This window comes from Astyanax mexicanus, chromosome 3 (genome assembly GCF_023375975.1).
Source record: "Astyanax mexicanus isolate ESR-SI-001 chromosome 3, AstMex3_surface, whole genome shotgun sequence".
NCBI lineage: Eukaryota > Metazoa > Chordata > Actinopteri > Characiformes > Acestrorhamphidae > Astyanax > Astyanax mexicanus.
This window is the reverse complement of record NC_064410.1, coordinates 64,335,589-64,362,821: the sequence shown is the minus strand read 5'-3', so window position 1 is coordinate 64,362,821 and position 27,233 is coordinate 64,335,589. Positions and strand designations below refer to the sequence as shown.

Here is a 27,233-nt window from a genome sequence, read left to right as displayed (position 1 = left end):
AGAGCGAAAGGTATTTTCTAAACCTTCGGTTAGTTTGTCTAGTTCTACTGGGTCTATAGGAGAGTACATTAGAGTTGATAAGTCTGGAAGCTTATCTGTAAATTGTTGGGCTGTAAAAGGCGTAATTGAACGTTTTACAGAGTAGCTAGGGGATGTACGTATATTATGACTAAGATGTAATTTAAATGAAATAAGGTAATGATCTGAAATTGCGGAGGTTTGAGAACGAATATTCGGGTTATCTATGCTCACACCCAGGGTCAAAACTAAATCCAGAGTATGATTACAGTAATGAGTAGGTCCTGTTATATTTTGAATAATACCAACTGAGTCTAAAATCGATGTGAATGCCTTTTTTAATGGATCATCCAATTTTTCGAAATGAATGTTGAAGTCTCCAACTATAATCACTTTATCATTACTTACTGCTAAGTCTGTGACAAAATCACTAAATTCTTTTAAAAATTCTAAATAGGGCCCTGGTGGTCTGTAGATGTTAATTAAAGAAAATGCATTCTTTTTTGTAACTGGATTAATTATACTGGTGTACAGAAGCTCAAAAGAAGTAAAATTATCATAGTGTTTCTGATTGCTAACTAAGGTACTTTGGAAAAATATGCAGACCCCACCTCCTCTACCGGACAATCTCGGATTGTGTATATAATTATAGCCTGCAGGGGTGGCTTCATTTAATGCTACATATTCGTTTGGCCTAATCCAGGTTTCTGTCAGACACAGAACATCGAATTTCTGATCAGTTATCATTTCATTCACCAGAACTGCTTTTGAATTTAGAGATCTAATATTAAGTAAACCAATCTTTAGGCTTGAAATGTTAGTACTACAGTCTGGATATGATTGTTTAATATAAGTTAAGTTATTTAGATTTACTGTTTTAGTTTTTTGATGTTTTTGTTTGACTCGGGGGACAGACACAGTCTGAATACATTGGTATCTAGGTAACGTCTCTTTGCAGCTCGCAGACGGTCGGTTAAGCCTCTCTGTCTGCGGCCTGGTCCCGGCTCTGGATTGTCAGCAGCTTCTAATACTACTCTGCCGACTAACTAAAAGACTATGAGCTATGCTGCATGAAAGTAAGGCAGCACCCTCCCGCGTGGGGTGGACACCATCCCTACCTAAAAGACCAGGCTTGCCCTCAAAGTGAAGCCAGTTATCTATAAAGCCCACATGATTTTCTGCACACCACTTGGACATCCAGCGGTTCAGCGAAGAAAGCCTGCTGTAAGCTTCATCACCACGCCTCATTGGGATGGGGCCAGAGCAGATTACCTCCTCGGACAGCGTCTGGGCCTGTTTAATCACCTCTTTAATATTAGCCTTAGTTATTTCAGACTGCCGCAGACGAATATCATTGGCCCCTACATGAATTACTACCCTCGAATATCTCCTATTCCCTAACCTAAGGTTGCCACTAATGTCCGGTGCTCTGGCTCCCGGTAAACAAGTAACTGTAACTATACAAATAAAGAAATATATTATTGATTTTTAATTCTTTAAATATTTAAACGGTATGATTAGACTGACAGATTAAAACATATACATACATATCTGGATTAAAGTATTTAAGATGCAGATTGACCAATAATTGTAACTGTAATACATTAACTATCAAAAGGACTATTTGCAATATCAACTTTCTCTTTTTTCATATTTTTATAGAATCCATTGTGTTTTTGGTTAATACCATGTATTACTGTCTTTTTGTATTAAATAAACAGTTTAAAACAACAAAGAAACACACCAACACAGAAACGCAATGTTAAAATTCTGAACAACTTTATTTAGCTTTAACTGACAGATACAGGTTTGTTGTTAAAACCAGAAACGTTTGATTGTCTTCTCCGTCAGTTGAAGTCTATTCAGAGTTTAGTGGTACTGTTTCCTGAGGGCAGCGCCTACAACAGCCAGGAACTTCTGGAAAGCTGCCTGAACATCAGCTGTGAAGCCAGTGCCCAGTCTGGAGGCAACGACGATGGTCAGGCAGTCAGCCAGCAGCTGTAGGATAAAGAATAAATACGATTAAACGCCTGGAATTAACGACAGACTTCATGAAAACTTCACCAACTGAAGATATGATGGATCTACTCAGTGGAACTCACCCTGAAGTTGTCGGGATCCACGTGCAGTTTCTCAGAGTGCAGCACACTGAGCTCAGCGTAGGTTTCCTTGATGTTGTCCATATTCTTCACAGCTTTGTCCAGACCGTGGAGGACAACTGCACCGTGAGCGGCAACCTTGGGGTTTCCTATGATGGCAGCGGCGTTGTACAGGTTTCCAAAATTGCCGAAGTACCTCTGCGTCCAGGGGTACACCACAAGACATCTGAAACCATGTAAAATCAAATTAACTTCACAATTACGAAGATATAATTTAGTTTACACAAGTGCCGACTGAAGATACTGTAAAGAAAACAGATGATACCTTGCCAGGGCATTGTGTCCAACGGATTCGTAATCCATCTTGGAGAAGATGTCCTGGATGGTAGCGCGCTCGAAATCGGTCCACTCAACCATGGTGCTGACTTTGAGGTTTCTACTTGTCCTGTAGAAGAAGAATCCTGTAAACCAACTGTCTTCGGTCGCAGCTTATATATCAACATGTGCGCCCCTCCCAAACCCCGGGGATTGGTCAACATCAGAGATATGGGTTGGGTCTCCTGGCGGGTGGGGTAAAGGTGTTTGATCAGAGATAAGTGAACCGTGAAAAACTTTTAAGTAATTTAAATAAGTTGGAATTTCAATGTAGTTTATTGTCTGCTTACGTGCATTATGTATAATTCATTTGAAAAAGCAGCAAGGGGATTTACTTACATTATATATATTTGTCTGCATATTTTATTTTATTTTATGGAGTTTGGTTAAAGTAACATCACGTTCATATCTGTTCTTTACAACTATATTAGTGAACATATAATCATGCGCAATCACAGGTAGGATTACTTTCAACACAAAGAAATTGGAGTTTAGTCAACTTCCAATGTAATTTAACAAAAGGCAACCCAAGTAATTTCTTTAAAGTTAAAAATCACCAAGCGTATTGCCTGTTTAAATGTTAATTCAGTGAATATGGATTTTTACTTTTTAATGTAAGGTACACTTACATTACTGCGTGCTCTAGGTCAGATGGAGTAGTAATATTGACTTGAACAGTTTTCTTCATGTTAAAGAGATTTTTTACGTTATTAATGCATACTTCTTAAAAAAATCAAATTGACACACACATATTAGATAAGAATTTAAATTCAAAATATGTCGTTTTCTATTTACCTATATCTTTAATAGCAGTGCGTACTGTCCAAACAATAAGAAGAAATGCCTGTAACCTGTATAAGCCACAGCTAAAAAAACGTTGCTTAAATAAATAAAAACAATTAATGCAAACTTTTAAAGAGTATCAGTTTGTGTAAAATGTAAAACAGGTACAAAAAGTGAGCAATTGTTCCAAATATCTAAATGTTATCCTGCAGACTTCAGTGTTACTCTATCTTTAGCCAACAGAAGCAGTGTAGTCTAATCTCTGATCTCTGGAAATCCTCCAAGTTGGCACGTATTCGAGGTGGGACTCGGGTGTGCCGACTTGGGTCGTGGTATAAATGGGCGATTCTTCTTGGAGGTTTTTACAGAAGTTCCTCCAAACCACTCTGTAACCATGAGCCTCTCTGCCAAGGACAAGGACGCCATCAAGGCCTTCTGGGCTAAGGTCGCCCCTAAAGCTGAGGATATCGGCGCCGATGCTCTGGCTAGGTAGGTTCTAGATTCCTCCATCTCTTCTCTCTGGTTCTTCTACACGTTACTGTCTCTTCACTGCTGAGGGTGACCTCTGGATGTGTCCACACAGGATGCTGGTCGTCTACCCGCAGACCAAGACCTACTTCTCCCACTGGCAGGACCTGAGCCCCGGCTCCGCCCCTGTGAGGAAGCACGGGAAAACGGTGATGTCTGGCGTGGCGGAGGCCGTCAGCAAAATCGACGACCTGACCAACGGTCTGCTCACCCTCAGCGAGCTGCACGCTTTCCAGCTGCGTGTTGATCCCGCCAACTTCAAGGTAGGTCCGGTTCCTCTCGGTTCCTCCCATTGCTGCTTTCTTCCTCTGCCTGCAGTGCTCTAATCAGAACCTTGTTTTCTGTAGATCCTGTCCCACAACCTGCTCGTGGTTCTGGCCATCCAGTTCCCCAGCGACTTCACTCCTGAGGTGCACGTGGCCATGGACAAGTTCCTCTCTGCGGTGGCCCTGGCTCTCTCCGAGAAGTACCGATAAGCAGCCCAACTCTGTTTGTTTTGACGGGCAGTCTGTCTTAATTCATAACATCCAATAAAAATGGCTGTTAATCGTATGAATCAAGTGTGTTTGCAATGTTTTTAAGAGTAACACTGCATAAATGCATGGAAATTTGGTGGGTGTGATAAACCAACTTGCAAAACAAAACACCAAACAAAACCATTTCTAAAATAAGTAAATAAAACAAATATGTACTAAAAAGTTGTCAACTTTCCAATGATCCACTAATATGTTGAGTTACTTGAATTTAAAACACTCTACTTAATCTCTGTCAATAGAGCAAACATTTTTAAAAGCAAAGTTGTAAAGCTAATAACATGCATTTACGTTTAGATTTGTATAGCTACGGCTAGGTTTATACAGTCTAAAGTTAGTTAATCGGCGTTGTTGGGGTTCTTGTGTATAAGTCACATCCTCCACAGAATCACACTTCTGCACGTCCTTGAGCAGAATTGCTGTTTCACAAATATAGCAACCAATATAGTAAACTAAGTGATCTTTTACTTTGTTAGTCATGGATCCAACTCTTCAAGAGTTGAGCATCATCATGTTTAGCTGCGCCTAAACATTCTACGCTTCCAAACCAGCGTCAAAAACACATTTTGCGTATTTCTTTTTACTTATTTTCTGTTAACAAATGCAGTGCATTAAAGACGTGTTCTAGCTTCATTATCTGTATGAAAACAAAACAAACTGTGCGCATTTATAGTCATGGCTGCGTTTATAGCCTAATGTTTATACAATCAAAATTTTGGATACCCCTAGTCAATCTGAGTTTGTTCGCGTTCTTGGATACAAGTCAAATTCTCCCCACTTCTGCTCGCCCCGAAACATATTTTTTTATCTGTAGTATGTAACATATTGATAAATAAATAAATAAATAAATAAATATACTAAATATAGAGTTTGCCAAAGTTATGGGACAATAGCTGTATGATTTGTATGTGGATTTTGTTTACGCAAACCCGCTAAAAATGCCAACATTAGCTTCAATCCATGACTATTCACTTTCAAAAATAGAGGTACATAATTCTGTACTTTAGAGAACGAAACTGTACCCCTTCAGTAACTATACTTCTAAAAGTACTTGCATTTAGAATTCATAGACATTTTTTTTCTAAGAGTCACACGTTGTGTTAATTAAGAACAGATGTAGAATATGTAATGCTAAATGCAAAATCTATCCATCAATGTTGAATGTATATGATTACAACGGTTAAAAGTTGTCATTTTGTATTAGGGGAGTCGGGTATGGTTGTAACATGGGGAGAGTTGTAACACCACCAGTTCCACCAATCAGGGATGAGATAGGAGTCAAATGATCATTCCAGTGTTTACCTATTTCTTCCCCGATCCCACATGCTGGTTGTCAAATCTGGAAAGTGGCACATGCAGATTCTATAAAGAAAACAATGATTTGAGCTAAGAAAGTAATTTTTTTAACCAAGACTATATTTTGTTTAGTACTTATACTATTGCAGATACAACCATGTGAATTATATTACATTAAATTGTAGTTTTTCAGTCAAAATGTGATGCATTTTTCCCCTGCTAATTTCAATCCATTGTGCTAATATAGCTAGCTAAACAATGGCTGACAGGGGTGGGGTTGTAACACATCTTTAAAAAGTTTACAAGCATCCCCTAACAGATAACTAAGAAAACTTTCTTGATTTTTATAACCTTGTAGAATGCCTAGGCAGTGGAAACGGAAGACTGACATGCGTGTGTCTGCAAAAACATCTGATGAGGTCACAAAAAAGGGCATATCAGTTGCAAAGGCAGATGGGTTATGCCATGTAACACTCAGCAGATACTGCAAATCACTACAAAAGCTGAGAGACCAGGGGTCCAGTGATCTTTCCTGTGTTTGTTTATTTGGGTTTTGTGCCATATCAGCAAGATGTTGGCTATTTTATGGTATCAACAATGTTCATAACTTGAGCATCACAGACTTAAAATCAGTGTCTTGATATGAAGGACTTCCAGGAAATTAAGTATTTTAGCTGGTTGAATCTTTTCAAACTGTTCTTTCACATTTGTAACACTATAAAAGTTATTTCTGGTGGTTAAAAGTGCAGGGCAGTCTACTAAGATGTGTTTAACAGAACTGTATGTCCAATTCGGCCTAGTCATGATTGTCTGATCTTGTCTGTTAAGGAAGTCCAGGTTACATTTAATAATTATGATTGGGGATATTTCATACAGTTTATTTTGTGGATTGCTGGACCATTCATCTTGCCATTTTCTTCAGTGAACTTCGACTAGATAGTAGGCATCTGTAATCGGGACATAGTTCCAAGTGAGTTCCTGGTTTCTCAATCTTCCCTGTGTAACAGGAGCAGCAACAACTATTTGATTCAGGCAGCAGATCTGTATTATGGACTCACTCCATGTGATGTAAGCATATGACAGGTTAGGCACTGGAGAGCAGAGAATAACTGAATACTAATGTAGGTGTCAGACAAATTAAACAATTTTGTGTGTGTCTATGAACTGAGGTTATCTATTCCACTTATTTTAGGTCAGAAAGTTTGCATATCAACTGGCAGGAGAATATATCATTAAACACACACAAACATGGGATGAGAAGCAGATGCCAGGGCCTGACTGGTTCACGTTCTTTATTATTTTTATGAGCTGGCCTCTGGTTTTGTTTCTTTTGTCTAATTGTTACAACTTACCCCAGCATGTGTTACAACCTACCCTGTTAACAAAAGAAGACCATGTATTTGACATCAACTCAGGAGGTCTTTGCCGACCAGAGAGAGATTTGAATTAGAGCCGTTCGTAGAAAACATTTTTTGTAGTTGATATAAATGTTTGAGAACTCTGGCTCAAAAATTCAGTGAGTTACAGGTGCTAAAGCAAAAAGTTTTACAACCACGGTTCACCCTATGTTTATCGACCTAGTCTCTTTTTAATAAATTAAATACAATGTTTTTAAAACAGCATCAAAAACAATTTTGCGTATTTTTGGTAAAGTATATCCCTTTAATAAAAACCAATGCATTAAAGTTCAAAGATTACGTTTTTTACTGCATGGTATAGCAGATTTCTAAACAAAACAGAAATTATTATAAAAAAAAGATTAGTAATTTTATACGTATGGATTGTTTATTACATATTATATTTACATTACGTTTTTCTACAATGAATATTAACATAGCTAACCAGTAGTTTTCACCATGACATTTTCAATTGACCTTCGTTATTCAGAATTTTCCGTTCCGATTTTTTTTTACTCACCAGCTCAATTGCTACTAGCCAAACGTACCTATACTTATGGGTATAGTCATTAAAACCTCACCTTTAGATGGGTAATATTAGTAATTATTTGGTTACCGTTGTCTAACGTTTCATTAAGCTCAACAGATTATTTTATTTTTACAGTCAATTTCTTAAGGTTAATATAATGTGCAAAACCTTTGTCGTTTGCATGTAAATAACTATTGCATCTGTGTCTTGTTTAAGCAATAATCATCTCCTTTTGATTACTTCGATTACAACGATTATGACCAATAAATATATCATATAACTTGATACATATACAGATTATGATCAATCTTTAGATCATTAGATCACACGTTCAGAGAGTGTACGTATTTTATTCTGATTTCGCTTCTAAGTATTATAAATAGAACATTAGTTACAAATTTGTAGTTTACAAGTACAGTTTACAGTCACGTCTATGCATAAAAATTTGATCGTCCTTAATCTTTACAGCTTTCTGATTCATTAGAGAAACACTTCTTAACACACATTTTTAGCTTTTTGATAATTCCTGGGATTTGCAAATCTGAATACACATTTTCAATCAAATTGGGCTTTTTTTCCAATAATAATGCAGTTACTAACTGAACCGTGAAATATGTGCAAGTAATTTGCTGTGCCATACATCGAAACATAAAGATTAATTAAGATATTATTTGACTGAATACATGAATAAACACAATACAATCAAGAAGATGGATAATGCGGACGTTTATTTGCATTGACTGCCGCGAACAGGTTCGTCTTTAAACCCGAAACGTCTGATGGTGTATTCTATCAGTTAAAACTCATTATAGGAGTTTAGTGGTACTGTTTCGTAAGGGCAGAGCCTACAACAGCCAGGAACTTCTGGAAAGCTGCCTGAACATCAGCTGTGAAGCCAGTGCCCAGTCTGGAGGCAACGACGATGGTCAGACAATCAGCCAGCAGCTGTAGAATAAAGATTAAAAATGATTAAACGCCTGGAATTAACGACAAACACATGAAAACTTCACTAACTCTAGATGTGATATATCTGCAAAGCAGAAAACTCACCCTGAAGTTGTCGGGATCCACGTGCAGTTTCTCGGAGTGCAGCACACTGAGCTCAGCGTAGGTCGCCTTGATGTTGTCCATGTTCTTCACAGCTTTGTCCAGACCGTGGAGGACAACTGTACCATGAGCGGCAACCATGGGGTTTCCCATGATGGCAGCGGCGTTGTACAGGTTTCCAAACTTGCCGAAGTACCTCTGCGTCCAGGGGTACACCACAAGACACCTAAATAGTAAAATATAAATGTAAATGAATAAAAGATACTTATGTATTATGTATACACTAGTACATATATTGGTATATGAACATTTGCCCCAACGTACCTTGCCAGAGCATTGTGTCCAACGGATTCGTAATCCATCTTGGAGAAGATGTCCTGGATGGTAGCGCGTTCGAAATCGGTCCACTCAACCATGGTGCTGACTTTGAGGTTTCTACTTGTCCTGCAGAAGAAAAACCCTGTAATCTAAGAGTCTCTGATGGCAGCTTATATATCAACATGCTCACCCCTCCCCAAACCCCAGCGACAGTCATGGGCAGGGTCCAGTCACGTTCAACCAAAAGATATTGATCAAATGCGGTGATGCACTTCGTTGAAATATCGTCATGATCCTTGGCGAGCCATGCAGGGTTCTTAAAGGGGCTAAAGGGGGGGATTTCCAGCGATCTTAAAACTTGTTGCGTGACTGAATAAACTCCACTCCTTTTTGATGTTTATGTAAAATGTGTTGGAAAGTACAGCGAGGGAATCCGTGGTATTGTAGCTTTTTGTGGTGAGTGCAACAGTAGAAAATAGGCAATGTGTTTTTCCTTAAACATCGGGTCTTCCATGGTATCGCTAAAAGCACCTAGTTCTCTTATTTAGGTTGCGTTTTCAAAATATGTTTATTGTAAGTGCAGTTCGAGGTGCTTAACCATGTTTAACAATCCAGATAAATAAACGCACACAAAATAGCAAGAATATACAAAATGTACAAAATATACGACCTGGTCTAGGTCAGGCCCAAACATAAATTGGTTGGGAAGCCCTCCTCGCTTCCCAACCACACATACAACCAAGCTGCCAAAATAGTTCGATTTAGTCTTAGATTATATACATATATTTAACCAAAGGGGAAAAAACAAAAACTAGGAAAGAAAAAGAGAAAATGAACAAACAAAGGCAAGAAACTTAACTTGCCTAACAAAGAAAAGACAGGGAAATACACATTAATAAACAAAATGTTTAACTAAACAATCAGGAGAAAACAAAAAGAAAAAACATGTTTAAAAGAAAAATCACCACAACATTAATATCACAAGGTTAATCAGACTGGTCAACCAAATTCGTAAAAGTAATAAGTCGGCCAGTATGATTATTTTGATAACCCCGTCTGGTTATTCATGTTGATAAGAGAGACAATCGATAAAATCTCAAAATATTATGATTAAAAAGCCTAAACCAATTGAAGTCAGCTACCAGCAAAAGCTGTTTTGAGCTGGAAGTGATAAAACTCGAAGAATAAAGTGGCTATTTTATTAAAAGAGCTTATATATTAGTATTTTATTTTAAGTTTCTCAATTTTATACTGATTATAAAACGTCCATTTTCAATTTTAGTGAACGCAGGAAACCAGTGGGTCAAATCAGACTCGGGCAATGTGTTTTATTTGGTGATTACATGCATTAGGTCTCGATGTAGCCTATCAGCGCTGCCAGAGGAGTCAATCTGCGCAATTCATGGTCGTGATTAAAACAGATTAAAAATATGAGCTGCGTTTCAGGGCGTGTTTCAGAGCGACAGAGTGATCTGCTGGAGCTTTCTACAGATGTTAAAGAACCGAAGTCCGAGATACTTATGAAGCACGAACCAAATGCTGCTGTTTAAAAAGGGAATTTAAATACGTTAAGGTGAAACCAGGGCGAAAGACACCAGAAAAACAAAACAAATCATTGGAAAATCATTGGTTTTCATATTTTTACAATAAAAATACTCGAGGAATGATCCTTACCGGTTATTAAAACACTCCGTACACCCTAGCTATCTGATTGCCCTAAGAATATATGCTTTATGGTGCCCTGCACACAATAATTAATTGTCAAGTTATGGTTTATGCAAATCTGATATTTTCCTAAGATTTACTTCCCATTACTCCAAAATGCTACAGTAATAACACTTGATACTTATGGAATTAATAGTATAGAAAGGCTTCTTCAAGGATTATACTGTTATTTGACAAGTATAGAGTTCAAGAGTTCAACTTCCTCGCTTTATAGGACTTAAAAATCTGGGTTATGCAAAAGAAATAGACATTTTTCATCAATGTTTAAAATATAGTGGATTTAACCTGAAATTATTTTTAATAAATAATTTATAATAAATTATAATGCATTATTTATAAAAATAAATTATTTATTATTTTTAGCAAGTGATATGTCTGCAGCTCAAAATCGACACTGTTCAGACAGGTATATGCCTTTCTGGTATATATTTGTTTATTAGTCCGCCTTAAATTATGTTTAATGAGCTGTAAAACAACCGAAAACATGGTTTAGACGCGCACTATACCTTTCTCCATATATTGGCTTTTTACTAGCAAATATGTACGTCTGTATTGCTAAATGTATTAACATGCTTCACGTGATTTTTTAGGAGCCTGATTTTTCGTTGCCCTACGTGCAGTGCGTGATCCTCGTGGGCGGAGCGCCGGCACTGCTCACAACGTAACATTTTTTGTGGGTTAGTAAAGCTCCTCAATGTTAGTGATGGTATTTTCATGTGGTGCTATCCTATGAGCTAGTAAGTGTCTGAATACATTTCTCCTGACTATGAATCTTGAATTATGTGCATTGTATTTACACATTTCACATATTTTAACATAATATGCACTTAGGTGTGACTTTAGACGAGTTTTCGTTTGGATACAAACCCAATGTCTGAAATGTAAGAAATGCTGACTTGATGGTTAGAAGGCAATATAGTGGTAAATCGCCCGGTTGTACGAGTCAAAACAAATAAACAAAAACATAAATAAATAAATAAAAACATCCCGACATTATGCGCAGCTATTTTTTTTACTATTACACAATACTTTTACTATTACTATTTGTTTTAAGTTTTAACAGTCGACCAAAAGTGTAAAGTACCTAGCAAACACTAACAACTTACTGCTGTAGTGTACATTACTGCTAGATAGAAACATTTTGCTGTGCTGTCAAGTTGTTTAGCTGACATTTTCGCCAAGTAAACGAGAAGGCTAAATTACTGAACTTTGATTCAGCCTCCCTGCCCAGATGTGCTTACTTAAGTAAATGTTGCTTAGCTGTTTTTTATTAGAGTAATTATTTTTCAGACGACATTTCCCTTAATTTTCACACTACTTAATTTCAGCTTGTTTTCATTGCGGCTTCTCATTGTTCAAAAGGCCCTATACAGATAAATATCTCCATCCGGATAAAGTGACTCCAATTGTGGTTGGATTAAAAATATAAACATACACAAATCCGACACCCTATTAGTTTATACTGCACACGTCCCGCCCCCCACACTCCAGCAAGAACATAGCAGACGTATGTAGCCAAGTATGAAGATGATCCGTGCAGAGACTCAAAATAACTTGAGCATTTGTACTTGCATTTTCCTGCGTTAGAATCCGGCCTGAATTTAAAGTCTATTTACTGCTGTTCATCAGGCCAAATCAACCCATTTCCTCCTGTTTTTAAAAAGGACTGTTGTCGCCCCCTGTCGCCCAAATATATTTAAACCTAATGTCAACAACAATTAAAAGTAGATACTGCGCTGAAGCAGCAGGAGGCGCCCGTGATATATCTAAATCAAGAGAAGGCTCGCTTTCATTGGTTTAGACGCTATTATGGGTGTTGTGATTAAGTGTTTAACGTCATATTTTAATTTTTCATTTAAAAAATAGGCCACGTAAACTAATTTTTGGCATGTACAATATTACACTGTGAAAATGAACAACTATTTCAAACCACCTCCTGGATTACATTCTTGCAATTTCCAATTTGAGTCACAATTATAAACACTTATAGAGACTATACTGAGTTGGGAAGGGGCGGATTAAGGTTGGATCCGGCGTCAAATGGGACCAAGTGCATTGGGAACATCTTGCCATACATTCTGAAAATGAACAATTATTTTTTACGCCATTACGATAACAGCATAGCATTGTTGGAGATCTTTTAACATTAAATTCGCATTATGAGGCGAAATCCGACAGGAATCTCGCCAAACCTAAATGTGCATTATTGTCAAATCGTTATATATTGTATTATGAAGCATAAAATTACATAAGATATTTTCGAATTCAACTGAAAATAACAACATTAAGATGATCATTGAAAGGACACAGGAAAATAGCCATGCTTAAGAAAAACAGCATTAGTATCCTTTCTAAAATTAACTGTGCATATCACAAAAACAGCATGATTTCAATGAATATTTTGCTGTTAGAGCGTCGGGTTATTCATGATAGGGTTGTGGGTTGGATACTCGCATAGCGGTGTAACACTGTCTTTTGGTCAATTAAGAAATTAAATTTTATCTTCCACCAGTTGTGGGTTGGAGTTGCTCTAAGGATTTAATTAGAATATTAAGCTTTTTTTTCGTACTGAATCAAAACAAAACTTGAGAACATAAGAACAAACGTTTCTAAATAACAAAAAAATATAGTATTTACATTAATTCAGCAGTAAAAAATAATGCATGGATGCAACAGAAAATAATATTTTTTCCAAACAATGTGAAACATTTTTTAGGTTACACTGCTCCGGGCAGGTGTATTCAGGATATTACTGTGTGTTTTCACTGCAGGGATGGGTTAAAACCATATCGCATTTGCGTCTCAAAAAAACATAAACGAATATGCAAGTGGACAACAAAATACAAAATTGGGATTTACGGGCACATCACGTTAGAGTGCTGTTTTGTCGTAGCAAGTTTCTGATTTTGTGTTAAAAATCTTAAATAGGGAACCCGAATATTACATTTATTTCCGAATTGCCCTCTTGCAATTACGATTTGGTGTTTATGTAACATCTGGAGCTTGTATTTATTATAGTTCCGACACATGGTGATACATGAACGCATTATAAATGTACAAAGTACATTCGTAACTATAAGCAACCAATGTCACGATAAACGACAGTGACATGCCACAAACTTATTTGGTGTTTAATCAGGGGGAAGAAACTTTAATGAGGAAGACCTATTCCATACCATTGGAAGTTGAATGTGTCCCCAGTTGTTCTACTAAGCATGGTCCACTATAAAATCGTCCCCAGTGTTTTTGGTGAAAATCGATACGCAGGATCATATTACCAGCACAACAAAACGTGCCCACAATAAACAAAACACAGCCTTAGCCCCTTTACCTTTATGAAATATAGTACCAAAGTTGGCCCATTAGCAGCTTGCCAAGGCTGCCCAAACAATTGCCAGTTCATTTGAACCTCACGTGCGATTTACCCAATGAGCCGTTCGCCTCAGGGTCCTAAAGCCAATACGTTTCAGGGTCCTAAAGTCCAGGAATCTCAAAGGTCCTAAAGCCCCCATGATCTTCAGGGTCCTAAATCCTATCAAGATTCTATGCTTGCCGCTTACAAACGATTTTTTTCCACAGACAAATCTCTGACCTTCACCTTTGTTTATATATTTTACAAGTTCAGTCCTTAAATAGAAAATCAAACTCAGAAAACACGATTAGAGCAATTCATTATTTAATCAATCATTCTATCAACACCTAAACAACAAGAAACAAGTTCTGACATTCTTGCAACATTTATCTTTTCATCTCAAAACCAAATGTCTTTTGAACAAAGAGTAAATGGTCAGTGTAACGTTTAGCAGTTTAATTTTTTTCACTATATCAAGCAAAGTTTAAACATAGAAAATTAGGTATGAAACGTATTGTTTTTTCCATTTAGCACAGTGAAGAAGAAGTATATTTTATCCTTTTTTTTCATTTCTGCCATTTTTTACAAACAGAATTTTAAGAAAACATAAAAGTAAAATCTTCTCTGTTTTCAGATTTGTTTTCAGAAAAAAATCTAATTGTGTAATCCAACTTGCAAAAAAGCAAAAATGAAAAATAAAGAAAATAAAATATAACTTTTTCCTGAAATTCTGAAGGTGGGGGCAGAGATGAAAAAAAAACTAGAATTGGAAACATTGATGAAAACATATTTCCTGTACAATGCACTATACATTAAAAAAATAGTTTTACATCCATTTTTCTATTTTTCATTTGGCCTCAAATGGACAGAAAATGTAATTAACAAACGTTACACTGACCGTAAATAATTGCTCTTCTTCAATGCTTTTTAAGGCAGACCTTTTACAGCATTAAATTTGTTTGTTCTTTGTAAAATGTCACAGTGCGTTAATACATAATATGTATATAGAGATATATATGGCTATGAGCCATAAAGTAACCAACTGAAATAAGATCACATTGTCCTTTAGATCATGTGAAAAATCTAAGGTTGTGTCACTCTATACAAAAAAGAAGGTAGTTTGAATCAGACATCAGCATCTCAGAATTTCAGGTTTACTCATTTTCACCATTGAAAAAAAAATAAAACGGATACATATTGGTTTTCATTCATTAACTTATTTTATTCAGACATGTTTCTGTCACAGAACAACTGTGTCAGTCAGACATCTTTTCCTCATTGGTGGTTTAGCGGTATCTCTCAGCCAGACACCAGGCCACGTTCTGGAGGAACTTATCTAGGGACACATGGACTTCGGGAGTGAATTCTCCAGGGAACAACATGCCCACGACCACGATGATGTTGTGTGCCAGGATCTGAGATTAAATAGAAAACAGACAATTAATTAATTTTACTCACCATTTATAGCTATACAAATATTTATTATAAATTATAATAATAATAATAATAATAGTAATAATAATAATAATAATAATAATAATAATAATAATAATAATAATAATAATAGTACCTTGAAGTTGGAAGGGTCCACACGCAGCTTGTAAGCGTGCAGTTCGCTGAGCTGAGACATAGCACCAGGAAGGTCTTCAATGCTGGCAACTGCGGCAGTAACAGCTCCCATGATGGTCTTTCCATGCTTCTTCACTGGAGCAGATCCAGGGCTCAGGTCAGCCCAGTGGGCGAAGTAGGTCTTGGTCTGGGGGTACACGGTCAGCATTCTGATGGAGGCAACATGAATCATGTCAGCATGTTGCCACAAATATTTGCTATATCATGCTACAAAGTATTCATAGGGTCATTTATAGATTTTTTTAAAGAATGCATTGCCTTTAAGTAGATGCTCTCAAACTAATTACCAATTTTCTAAAATTAATCCAAGCCATGTATTTATCAGCTACCAACAAAAAACTTAAAAAGTAGTGGAATTATTACCTGCCCAAGGCTTCAGCACCGATTTCATCGGCCTTGGCGCCGATCTTGCCCCAAAGGGCTTTGACCGCGGCCATGTCATCGACTGTAAGACTCATCTCTACGTCTTCTCAACTCAGGATGTATTCAGGATGAAGAAAAAGGCTCCTTGTCAACTTGGAAATTCTGTCCACATTTATATTAAACCGAGAAGTAGACCCACCCATCAGCATCTCCAAAAAACCACACCTCTGACGCACGTTGCCGCAGTGCTCCACCCAGTTTAATCAAACTCTTGCCTGGTTTGCGCTGGTATAATTCTGATAACGAAATTATTTTTTTTCAATCACGTATTCCACGCTGGCGTAAATCAGAATTGAAATATTGCTTTAAAACCCTACGAGTCGTATCTGTCTAGTTAATTACTAAAGAACTGCAACAATTTTATGTGCTATATAAATAAAAGAAAACATTTGACAAAACATTTGAACATTCATATTAATACATATTAGCGTATAAAATCTAAATAAAGATAACTTTTTACACAAACAAAAAAGCGTGTACATACAGTGTATACACACCTCGTGAAGAAAATACAGATACAGTCTGTGTACACATACACATTTACACAGTGTGAAAAACAATTTGAAAAACCAAATGTCATTTTTTATTCAAGGGTAAGTCTTTATTGGCGTGTGGCTTTCATTTAATCATATTTATCTTATTGGCTTATTTAAAGCCAGTTTTATTCATTTCAAAAACTGATATGCACTGACACACCCTATACCTGCACTATTGCTTATACTTGCACTGTCATACCCACTTTAATCTCCCAACAACTCTGACCTTTAAATAACTTTATGCACTATTTTACTTTTACCAGACTTAAGCTTTTATACCCCTTTATTTGCACTAATGTCCATACGGTTTCTGTTTGTACTGGTACGGTCAATAGCTCTTTAATCCCCCATCATACACTCTCTATCTCTTTTATATATTTCACTATTGCCTTGTGTCTCTTGTCTTACGTATATCAACATCTGTGACTTTGTCGTATTGTACATTTAGTGTTTATCTCATTCTTTCACCATTTATAATTTTATTTTGTGTACTTTAGTGAACCATCGCTTTTTTAGCTGAATCTTTGGAAAGCAACGCTATTTCAATCCTTTGTTTATCCTGTAAATTTGCCGTATTAACAGTAAAACTACCTTTTTATTTTCTCTGATCTGTTTCAAGTGTACCAGTTTACCGCCATACACTATAAAAGCAAAATGTTTGGTAAATGCATGCGTTATGCATGCCTATGAAAATGAATTAAGATTAAACGCATGAATCAGTTGGAAGCTAATAGAATAGACTAATTTATATTTCAAATAATATGATCTCTGTTTTTATTTTCAAAAACACAACACTTTGAATTTACTTTTTGTTATATGAAATTATATTTTAGTAAATCAACCGTGGCTAGAGAATGTGTACCTTATAGTAATTAAATCCATTGTGTGTAAAGCTCATTAATTACACATAATTGTAACCACATTAGAAACGAACATTTGCCAATTACGTTTGTGCATGTTTTTAAAGTTAAGGTTGTGTTATGTTATGTTGCGTAATCATATTTTTTAAATCTTGATAGCTAAATTAATCTCCCTTGCCAAATTACGATAATATTTTGGCTTCAGTCCTGTCACGTAGGCGTTACAAGCAAAAAGACATTGGCCAATCAAATCGTGCCCTCTCTGGAGGGTGGGGACGCTTAAGATGGATAAATTGAGCCCGGGTTCTGTACTGCGCAGGGGATTTATACCGCATATCTTCAAGCAACGTCCGAAGAAACTCTAAACCGTCACTATGGTTGTGTGGACAGATGCCGAGCGGAGCGCCATCACTGGCCTGTGGGGAAAGATCAGTGTCGATGAAATCGGACCTCAGGCTCTTTCCAGGTTAGTGAGCATGCTTTCGAGACTTTCTGGACAGTTCCTTCAAGGTTTCTAAATTGTCTTTCCTTGAGATAACTTGGTTCTTCTTCGTTTCAGACTTCTGGTCGTCGCTCCATGGACCCAGAGGCACTTCGCTTCCTTTGGTAACCTGTCCAGCCCCGCTGCCATCCAGGGAAACCCCAAAGTGGCTCAACATGGCAAGGTGGTTATGGGTGGACTGGAGAGAGCAATCAAGAACTTGGACAATGTCAAGGCTGCCTATGCTAGTCTGAGTGTGATGCACTCTGAGAAAATTCACGTGGATCCCGACAACTTCAGAGTAAGTTATAATTGGTTTTATGTGCACAGATCATAATCTGAAGCCTAAACGACTATTTTCTCATGTTTTCAAAGTGCTGATTTTTTTATTTGCAAATGTTTGTTTTCTCCAGCTTCTCGGAGACTGCATCACCGTTTGCGTGGCCATGAAGTTCGGACCCTCCGTCTTCACCCCTGATATGCAGGAAGCCTGGCAGAAGTTCTTGGCTGTCGTTGCGTCTGCTCTGAGCAAACAGTACCACTAGTGTCATCGTCAATAAAAATGGAAAGCAGTTTTAGGTTAACTTAATAATGTCTAAAACTGTTGACCAAAGAGATTGTCCTGACAAATAAATAAAACATCTTAAATGCACAAGTTGTGTCATTCATTTCCGTTTATCCAAAATACTTACTCTTAAGCCAGTAAGCGCGCTGCTTTTGAGAGTGAAAAATTAATTTACAGAACAACAATCTGACAAAGTTCCATTAAATTATAGTAGAAATGTGCTGGACCAAAATCGTCTTTCATTTTAACTGTATAAAAAATACTTGGCTAACCTTACTGCGCATCCTGTTGTTGTCTTTGGAGACCGGCTTGTATGGAGTTATTTCTTTGGCAAATGTTATACATTAAAATTATAAATAATAATCATAACGGAAAATAACGAGTAGAGAAGTACAGAACCAACCAAAACCTTTGACAGTGTTTGTCATGCACAATTCCCTAAACTAAACCGAAGTAATATGGTGATTTAATTGCGATGAGCTGGAACTTCACAGCGTGAAGGCAAAGCAGCAACTTTTGTTTAGCATCTCTAAGAACTCCTTTAAGATAAATGTGCTACTTAGAAAAATCTAAAATATGAAAAACATTCTGATTTGCTTAACACTTGTTGTTTACTACACACTAAAAAACAAAGTACTGTATTGCGCTAAATGATACACTTTTCATAATTCAACCTCTAAAGCTAAAATATTGGTCCTTCAAGGATCAGAAGTTCTCTCTGAAGTACAAAGTCTTTCCCCACAGAAGAAAGTACACATGTGTATCATTTAACCAGCGAAAAGGTACATTCAGTATTCTGTGTCACTTTACTAATAAACAATATGTTTTTTAATTATCCATTTTTTGAAAGCCAGACAATTCTGGATCATCAAGTTGTTGACACACACTCAGTTGATGATATTGTTTATAATCTTTATAATATTTACGGCCACAAAAACATGGGTACAAAAAAACTCACTATACCTCTGTACCTATACTTCACTATAAGGTACAGCCCCAGCGACAAGCTTTGTACTCTTTTAAGTAAATATTTGTATATATGTTTCTTGATGGCTTGCCCACATTAAATGAGTAGCTGTATGTCCAGATTTAAGACTGATACTGTATGTGTTGCAAATTCAATATAGAAAGCGTATTCTAAAGATAATTACGTTATTTGGCAAATATTATCGTTTGGATTTTGCCAGTCTTTGGTTTATTGTTTTGTGGGGTTTTTTAGTTCTTTTGTTTCTAGAATCTCTTGTTTGCTTCTACTTTATTATTTGCTTCTAAGCTTTGGTACAATTCTCACGGATGGATGGGTCTTAGAAAATTTGTTTGTTTGATTGAGTTTTGTGACATATCAGCAACATACTGGCTATTTTATGGCATCGACAATATTCGTGACTTGAACAGTTTCTTCATATGAAGGATTTCCAGCTGGTGGAATATATGAACAGTTCTTTCATACTTGTAACCATGTAAAAGTTATTTATGGTGGTTAAAAGTGCAGGACAGACTACTAAGATGTGTTTAGTACTTTAAGAAGTATCACTGAATTGGCAGGCTAGAGCCTGTTCGACAACCAGGAGGTGGCGGTGGGGACTTAGAAGAAGGAGTTAACCTTAAATCGCTATTGGCCACCTGATTTTAGATGTTGAATTTTTTTCTGCGACCTAGCCATGCCCATCGCGCCAGCTTTTACGCATTTTCAGAAAGATCTGGTTTAGCAGTTTTTAAACTGAATGTCTGCATTAAGAAACCTTATAATTACTGAATTATTGTAAGTCTATATATACATTCCCTAAATAAGTGTTTTACTCAATTCAGTTGATTATACGTTTTATAAGCTTAGGTCTGCGGGATGAAGCTAGCACGCAAGCCTAGACAGAGCCATCTTGGTAATGCGAAGTTTCGAAATGGAACACGCGTGAGAGGTGGCGTAGTGGGCGTGGCCAACTCTTTCAAAGGACCTGTCAGTTTAAAATCAGGCGGCCAATAAAGGTTCAAGGTGAACGTCTTTTTCTAAAATTGAAGCAAACCAAAGATTCAAAAAGCAAAAGACTTTGGTTGAAAAATAATTTGCCAAATAACTGCAAAGGCAAATAAAGAAACCAAATCTACAAAATATATTCATATACTGTGTTCCTTTTGATTCTGAAATAAAATATTTCCAAATTTTATTTTGAGTAACATTTTTGACCCAAAATGAACTTCAGTAGCACCGCGCAAAGAGCAGTATCGACTCAAATAAAGTCGGTAAAACGTTGAGATTTTTCCAATTTTTTACAAATGTGAAGCAAGTTTTACTTTGAGGTGGCCAAACAGCGCCACGCGGTAAAGCTCTTTTTCACCACACAAGCCGAATCAGAATGAGAAAATGTAAAAACTGCTAAATCTAATCTGTATCAGGCTTTCCTAAAATAAACGATGCTTGTTTTTTAAGTGACGAGCGCCAAAGCAACCAGCCAATTCTACAAAGTGAAATTAGCAGTGCTGGATCAAACTTTAACTTAACACTCCTTTGGAGCATATATGGTCCCACTCTACTATTTACTTATGCTAGTGTTGTTTATTAGTGTTATAGCAACACCTAAAGTGTTAATTTTACACAGTTTGGAGTATGTACACAGCAAAAAGGCAAGTGTTAAAGTAACTCCCACAGTTGATTTTAACTCTTTTTCAGGGAGTTAAATCAACACTTTCAAAATAGTTAAACATTTAACACTTTGCAAGAGTTCATTTTTAACTCACATTTGTATTTCTTTAACTTCCTAAATTGTTACACTAACACTGGAAAGAGTTAAACAAAATTATAAATGAGAAGAAGATTAGTCAATTTATATGACTTTTTCTTATTTAATTATTATTCAGGGCAGCTTAGCGTGTAATTTTCCATTGTATTTCTTAGTGCATTACCAACACTTTATCACAATGTACTGTACAAAGGATGGTAACTTGCTATTATAGCCTACAAAATATTAGCTAGACAAACAACCATTAAACAAAATATAACAATACCCAATCGAAGGTAGCCCTGGTGGGCAAGATTTCACACTGATGGTAAGTTAGGATCTAAAGGAACACACCCATTATGCAAATAACGTGTTTAACTGGGAGGAGTTTAATTAAATCTCTGTGGAGTTGGCCAGAATTTATTGGGCTAAGTGGGATTAACACTGAAATATTCAACTCTGTCAAATAACTCCAACACTGAACACCATTTTACACTGAAAGAGTTAAAATTACACTTTGAGAGTGAAAATCAACTCTCAGCTGTTTAACTCTGAAATTTCAACTCTCCTGTTTTTGCTGTGTATAGGAACCCATTCCCTTTGAGGTCGCATGCATTCACGTGCATGAGTAATTTTGTGTCTTTAAATCACTTCAACGGATTTGTAATTACCGTATAACTGGTATCGTGTTTTAACGAAAATATAATGCAAATAGGCAGGTATTATGTTTTAAAAAGAAAACAAAGCTATAAGAGAAAGCATGTTAACTGTAGGAGTGGAACACACTCGGTACTACCAAAAAATCGAAGGCCATGAAGCACTACCAACAAGTAGTCAAATTGGTGAAGAAAATCCCCACCACAATACCGAAACAGTCAATTTCTCAGTTTTAAAGTAACAGGTTTAGCTTTCAAATTATAGTCGGATTGTTTTCATTTAAACACAGTGCTAATTTAAAACGTGCTTATTTAACATGGGCAAATTTACTGTTTAGTAGATATTATCTATCTATCTATCCATCCATCCATCCATCCATCCATCCATCCATCCATCCATCTATCTATCTATCTATCTATCTATCCTCCCCAAACATACCTTTTCCTCCCTACACTGTGAATGTTAAATAAAAACATGCAAACATATATTTATTATGTGGTTTTAGTTTAAGCAGACTGTGTTTGTCTATTGTTGTCACTTAGATAAAGACCAGAACACATGTAATGACCAATTTATGTAGAAATCCAAGTATAATCCCAAAGGGTTCACATACTTTTTCTTGCAAATGTATATATCTAGTAAACTAGTTTTAAATGGCCCAGAAATAGGTTCCTATGTAACGGTTACGTGTGCTTGAGTATGTTTGTGTGTAAAACTGATGTGTTTTTTGCCCAAACATGGGTTTTAAAAGACTGTGAATGGCGAGAGGAGTATAAAAATGAGACCCTAAGAAAAAAACACACCAAGCTGTATTCCAGATTAGAACTATTTAAAAAAATACAAATATATACAAATCACACAGAACAAAGTAACACACAAACAAGCAAAAGAGCCATATCTCGGGTGGGTAAAACAACTGCCCAAATAACCCAATACTTACCCCCTTCTGGCAAAAGTTACTAATAATGTTCATATTTATAATAGTCAAAAACAAATAGTGAAATACACACAGTACTTCACAACTGATCTACACAGTACAGCACAGCTCCATCTAGAGGTAGGGAGGCAGAAAGAGAAAGAGAGAGAGGCCAAGAGACAGACAAAATACTGAATAAGACTGAGACGATCGTTTAACTGTTTCAAGCTCAATTGGTAGCAATTGGTAGCAGTAGCAGTAGCAGTTTTTAGAGCAGTCCATTTGAAGATTTTTTTATTTCCATTTTTTCTCAATTTTATTCCATATTCTCCCCAATTTATAAGACCAACCCACTCGTTAGGACTTCCCCTATCACTAGTGATGCCCCAAAACCAGGAGGGTGAAGTCTAGCACAGGCCTCCTCCGATAAATGTGAAGTCAGACTCACTCGGAGGAAAGCACATAGGGGAAAGAGCGCCATCTACCCACACAGAGAGAGCAGGGCCAAACGTGCTTTCTATCTTTTTTTAATAGAAGAAACTTTAGGTTTTACTTCTAGAGGAACACAACCAAAAATAACCTTCCAGGCTTTAAAACAAATATACAAAAACCCAACATATCAGGTGTGCACTGTACTTTACACAGCCTTTTAAATACATTCAACAAACTGGACGTATTACATCTCTGACATAATAAACAGCTGTCAGTAGTCCAACCATTTCCAATCACATCATTTACATCCAACCTTATTTTTGTCTTTCTCTATTAGACGACAGTGCAGCAAACAAGCAAGAGAAAGGCAAGAACAAAAGCTCGTTCAACACACCGCTCCACAGATTTCTGTACGGCTAAACTTAACTTACAATCACCTAACATTCAACGTCCCTCAATTCATCCTAAGTACCAGTAGGGGTTTTCAAATGCCATGCCTTGTGATCTTTCAGGGCTCCGGCAGCTGATGGCAGGCTACATGAACAGCTGACCTGTAAATCTTAAACTGCAAAAAAGACAAGGAACCTTTGGCAGCTCAGATGACTTTTATCAATATCTCATAAGTTAATTAACATAACTTAAGTTATCATTCTACGGAAATGCCAGGTGATGCAAATTTTAATGCTTTATAAAAACGCTTTTTCTACAGACCTCACCCCACCAACCAGCCACCATGAGCTTCTCTAAGCAGCTGCCGATCACTCAATATTACCATAACTGATGCAGCAGTTGCTCTTCCCTGCACTATATACTGTTCATGCTGTCATTCCCGTCCTTGGTAAGTGCCAAAACTCGTTAAAGGAGAACTCTGGTGTAAAATGGACTTTTGTTGTAGTAAAACATGATAAACAGTTATTACCTTTGATGAATAGCACACATTCTAGCAAAGAGGTTTGGAGCTACCTTTAGCTGGATAACGGTGTAAAAAGCAATTTATCAGGGCAAATTATGCCTCATGTCACCCAGTCTGAAGGGTGTTTGGACAAACTGCAAAAATTTGGTAAGTACTTTTTATCTTATTTTTAACACATCAAAAGTCCATCTTACACCGGAGTTCTCCTTTAAGGTGTATAAAATAAAGCAAAATTAGCCTTGCTTTGCCCCAAAACATCACAAAAACATGTACCCAATTGCGTCTACTCGGTAAAAACCACTACAACAGTTGTTACTGAATGTTGTTAGTGATGAGGCAAAGCTTAATTTTTATTGGTTAGAAATTCTGCTGACAGCTATGAAATGTATGTCTCCCTTATCTATCTTAAATACATGTATGTTATAATTAACTTGTGATGGTCTTTGTGATAACTGACATTTACCAATTAAAACCTCAATGAAATGGTGTGTGTATTTTAGATTTACTCTATATCTGCGCTGTTCAAAAACTGTTTGTTGAGTGATGAACATGTCCTGGTTCTGAAGGGGTTTACCCATGTGCTGAATGTTAAGAGCTTTCTAGAATGTAACAGTGCATCAATAACTCATCCATAAAGATATGCATGTAATTATGAGCCATAACTGCCCAACTGAATGGTGCACGGTGTGTTTTTCATTCTGAACAAAACAAAAACAACCGTTTACCTGCTATTTTTTCAATAGTTTTCACTTCAACTAAAACACAACTGAAACATATTGGTTTTCATTCATTGACTTATTTTTATTAAGACATGTTTCTGTCACAGAACAACTGTGTCAGTCAGACATCTCTTCTTCATTGATGGTTTAGCGGTATCTCTCAGCCAGACACCAGGCCACGTTCTGGAGGAACTTGTCTAGGGACACATGGACTTCGGGAGTGAATTCTCCAGGGAACAACATGCCCACGACCACGATGATGTTGTGTGCCAGGATCTGAGAATAAAGAGAAAACATTACATTCATTTTAAATTGATTTTAATCACCATTGATTGCTATACACATACTTCGCATTATAATAATATATACATATAAAACAATAATAATACAACGACGAAGAATATATACATACAAAAAAAACATTAATATTTATTCTATTAATTAAATGTTTATAGACACACCTTGAAGTTGGAAGGGTCAACACGCAGCTTGTAAGCGTGCAGTTCGCTGAGCTGAGACAGAGCACCAGGAAGGTCGTCAATGCTGGCAACTGCGGCAGAAACAGCTCCCATGATGGTCTTTCCATGCTTCTTCACTGGAGCAGATCCAGGGCTCAGGTCAGCCCAGTGGGCGAAGTAGGTCTTGGTCTGGGGGTACACGGTCAGCATTCTGATGGAGACAACATAGACAATGTCAACATCTTACAAGTACAAATATTAATCTAAAAAAATTATATTAGAGTCATTTATAAAAAAAAAAATTCTGGAGAAGACAATGCCTTTAAAAATATATTCGATCTATTTAATAATACGTGTAATAATGTAAATATTTACTTATTAGTTGCATATTAAAAATATGTATTTCACATTTATTCACTGTCTTATGCACATTATAAGGTATATTAGAATTAGTTCTGCATTTACTAAAATAAAAAACACTATAAAACAACAAAACAACTAAAAACAATGACAATTTAGAGAATTTACCTGCCCAAAGCTTCAGCACCGATGTCGTCGGCCTTAGCGCCGATCTTGCCCCAAAGGGCTTTGACCACGGCCACGTCCTTTGCAGTGAGACTCATCTCTGCGTCTTCTCAACTCAGGATGTATTCAGGATGAAGAAAAAGACTTCTTGTCAATGAAATTTTGTCCTCATTTATATTAACCCCAGAAGAGGTCCCACCCGTCGGCATATCCTCCAGACAACACCTCTGACGCACATTACCGCAAAACCGCACCCAGTTTAATCAAACTCGTGCCAGGTTTATGCTGGTAATATTCAGATAACGAAATTATTTTTTTCACAATCACGTATTACAATTACATTAATTGTCAGTTTAAAACTTGCAAATTCACTATGTATAGACACCGCGTGAACAATAAAGAATAAAACAATATAGAAAGTAACGATGATTCATTATAGGATGAATCTATATTGCGGGTTGCTTTACATCTTGATAATATTTAAGTATCTACAGCATTTTAGTGGTCTTTAGGTAAATTATAATTGTCTATTTTTTTTGGTCCCTGTAATAAATCTTGGTCCAACATAAATACTTCTATATTTTCCTGTTGCTATAATAATATGTATATTGACTATGTTTGGTTTGCATTATCATTTACTGTTTCTACTGACCTACTCCACTGCTCATCTACTCAATAAACAAAAATGTTATTCACAGAAAACTAAATAACTATAATATGTTCTCCGTCTGTGTTTCCAGAGTGGCATCACTCACTTTAAAAACACACAGGTTTTGGTAAACGTATGGATATGTCTTTTGTATGGCATAAAAACAGTGCTTTGAACGTACATGTTTGTTGGAAAGAGAATTAAACTTTTTAAAATGAAAACAGCACTCGTTGCCAGTATAGAAGCTTCGTTTACTCTCTTAAATACATTTAATTAAACATTTTACACTTTTCAACTGCTTGTATTTGCTGCAACTGCACTTTATTATACCATTTTATAGTATATTACTCTATATCATTTATCTGTATAAACTAATGTATAATGTACTGTCTTCTAAAGAGTTACTTCAACATATATTATACACTTGGTAATTTTGTATTTTGTATTGTTGCTTGCTTGTAACATCTACTTCGCAAATAACTTATTGGACCTTTGCATGTGTACTCTGATTCATGTTTTTTAGTCTATCATGTGCTTATAAATAGTTTAGACTTTTTTTTATCCATCTATTAATGCATTCTATTTAAATGTTGATACCTGCATCGAGAAAAAAATCATTGTAACTTTTGTACGTGGCGAAGAAATATTCTGATTCTGAGAAAATGCTATATAAACATTTTATCTACAGTTTTTACACCAATTTCCTATTTGTGGGTTTAGTGTTGGGGAAACCTGTACAATTTAATTCCAAAATAA

General features: G+C 36.4%; 6 protein-coding genes and 1 long non-coding RNA gene across 7 annotated transcripts; 3 read left to right on the top strand and 4 right to left on the bottom strand.

Annotated features, from left to right (window-relative positions):
• Positions 1–1,775: 1,775 nt before the first annotated feature.
• LOC111191630 (hemoglobin subunit beta-2-like) lies at positions 1,776–2,595 on the bottom strand. Its single transcript, XM_022667166.2, has 3 exons — positions 2,443–2,595; positions 2,121–2,343; positions 1,776–2,016 (listed from the first exon to the last, which is right to left on the bottom strand). Exons 1-3 carry the CDS (start codon positions 2,532–2,534, stop codon positions 1,888–1,890), a joined length of 444 nt encoding a protein of 147 aa, XP_022522887.2. The 5' UTR covers positions 2,535–2,595; the 3' UTR covers positions 1,776–1,887.
• On the top strand, positions 2,142–8,718 carry LOC125799284 (uncharacterized). Its single transcript, XR_007438130.1, has 2 exons — positions 2,142–2,181; positions 8,670–8,718. It is a non-coding gene; the product is annotated as an uncharacterized LOC125799284 (long non-coding RNA).
• On the top strand, positions 3,635–4,355 carry LOC111191631 (hemoglobin embryonic subunit alpha). Its single transcript, XM_022667170.2, has 3 exons — positions 3,635–3,764; positions 3,859–4,066; positions 4,151–4,355. The coding sequence occupies exons 1-3, from the start codon at positions 3,670–3,672 to the stop codon at positions 4,277–4,279; spliced, it is 432 nt and encodes a 143-aa protein (XP_022522891.1). The 5' UTR covers positions 3,635–3,669; the 3' UTR covers positions 4,280–4,355.
• Positions 8,268–9,089, bottom strand: hbbe1.1 (hemoglobin beta embryonic-1.1). Its single transcript, XM_022667168.2, has 3 exons — positions 8,930–9,089; positions 8,609–8,831; positions 8,268–8,503 (listed from the first exon to the last, which is right to left on the bottom strand). Exons 1-3 carry the CDS (start codon positions 9,019–9,021, stop codon positions 8,375–8,377), a joined length of 444 nt encoding a protein of 147 aa, XP_022522889.2. The 5' UTR covers positions 9,022–9,089; the 3' UTR covers positions 8,268–8,374.
• A 6,108-nt stretch (positions 9,090–15,197) lies between these two features.
• LOC103027153 (hemoglobin subunit alpha) lies at positions 15,198–16,150 on the bottom strand. Its single transcript, XM_007238197.4, has 3 exons — positions 15,993–16,150; positions 15,571–15,778; positions 15,198–15,415 (listed from the first exon to the last, which is right to left on the bottom strand). The coding sequence occupies exons 1-3, from the start codon at positions 16,085–16,087 to the stop codon at positions 15,287–15,289; spliced, it is 432 nt and encodes a 143-aa protein (XP_007238259.3). The 5' UTR covers positions 16,088–16,150; the 3' UTR covers positions 15,198–15,286.
• Positions 16,151–17,755: 1,605 nt separating this feature from the next.
• On the top strand, positions 17,756–18,584 carry LOC103026871 (hemoglobin subunit beta-1). Its single transcript, XM_007238196.4, has 3 exons — positions 17,756–17,914; positions 18,008–18,230; positions 18,343–18,584. Exons 1-3 carry the CDS (start codon positions 17,823–17,825, stop codon positions 18,472–18,474), a joined length of 447 nt encoding a protein of 148 aa, XP_007238258.3. The 5' UTR covers positions 17,756–17,822; the 3' UTR covers positions 18,475–18,584.
• A 6,318-nt stretch (positions 18,585–24,902) lies between these two features.
• On the bottom strand, positions 24,903–25,978 carry LOC103025029 (hemoglobin subunit alpha-like). The gene is made up of 3 exons (XM_007238190.4): positions 25,832–25,978; positions 25,307–25,514; positions 24,903–25,121 (listed from the first exon to the last, which is right to left on the bottom strand). Exons 1-3 carry the CDS (start codon positions 25,924–25,926, stop codon positions 24,993–24,995), a joined length of 432 nt encoding a protein of 143 aa, XP_007238252.3. The 5' UTR covers positions 25,927–25,978; the 3' UTR covers positions 24,903–24,992.
• Between the last annotated feature and the right edge of the window lie 1,255 nt (positions 25,979–27,233).

Coding starts and splice junctions, on each gene's coding strand:
- LOC111191630 (XM_022667166.2), bottom strand. CDS start 2,534: ATGGTTGAGTGGACCGATTTCGAGCGCGCTACCATCCAGGACATCTTC. Junction 2,344..2,442: donor GGACACAATGCCCTGGCAAG/GTATCATCTGTT, acceptor ACATGGTTTCAG/ATGTCTTGTGGTGTACCCCT. Junction 2,017..2,120: donor TGGATCCCGACAACTTCAGG/GTGAGTTCCACT, acceptor TTTATCCTACAG/CTGCTGGCTGACTGCCTGAC.
- LOC111191631 (XM_022667170.2), top strand. CDS start 3,670: ATGAGCCTCTCTGCCAAGGACAAGGACGCCATCAAGGCCTTCTGGGCT. Junction 3,765..3,858: donor GGCGCCGATGCTCTGGCTAG/GTAGGTTCTAGA, acceptor GTGTCCACACAG/GATGCTGGTCGTCTACCCGC. Junction 4,067..4,150: donor TTGATCCCGCCAACTTCAAG/GTAGGTCCGGTT, acceptor TGTTTTCTGTAG/ATCCTGTCCCACAACCTGCT.
- hbbe1.1 (XM_022667168.2), bottom strand. CDS start 9,021: ATGGTTGAGTGGACCGATTTCGAACGCGCTACCATCCAGGACATCTTC. Junction 8,832..8,929: donor GGACACAATGCTCTGGCAAG/GTACGTTGGGGC, acceptor TTTACTATTTAG/GTGTCTTGTGGTGTACCCCT. Junction 8,504..8,608: donor TGGATCCCGACAACTTCAGG/GTGAGTTTTCTG, acceptor TTTATTCTACAG/CTGCTGGCTGATTGTCTGAC.
- LOC103027153 (XM_007238197.4), bottom strand. CDS start 16,087: ATGAGTCTTACAGTCGATGACATGGCCGCGGTCAAAGCCCTTTGGGGC. Junction 15,779..15,992: donor GGTGCTGAAGCCTTGGGCAG/GTAATAATTCCA, acceptor TGCCTCCATCAG/AATGCTGACCGTGTACCCCC. Junction 15,416..15,570: donor TGGACCCTTCCAACTTCAAG/GTACTATTATTA, acceptor ATTTAATCTCAG/ATCCTGGCACACAACATCAT.
- LOC103026871 (XM_007238196.4), top strand. CDS start 17,823: ATGGTTGTGTGGACAGATGCCGAGCGGAGCGCCATCACTGGCCTGTGG. Junction 17,915..18,007: donor GGACCTCAGGCTCTTTCCAG/GTTAGTGAGCAT, acceptor TCTTCGTTTCAG/ACTTCTGGTCGTCGCTCCAT. Junction 18,231..18,342: donor TGGATCCCGACAACTTCAGA/GTAAGTTATAAT, acceptor TGTTTTCTCCAG/CTTCTCGGAGACTGCATCAC.
- LOC103025029 (XM_007238190.4), bottom strand. CDS start 25,926: ATGAGTCTCACTGCAAAGGACGTGGCCGTGGTCAAAGCCCTTTGGGGC. Junction 25,515..25,831: donor GGTGCTGAAGCTTTGGGCAG/GTAAATTCTCTA, acceptor TGTCTCCATCAG/AATGCTGACCGTGTACCCCC. Junction 25,122..25,306: donor TTGACCCTTCCAACTTCAAG/GTGTGTCTATAA, acceptor CTTTATTCTCAG/ATCCTGGCACACAACATCAT.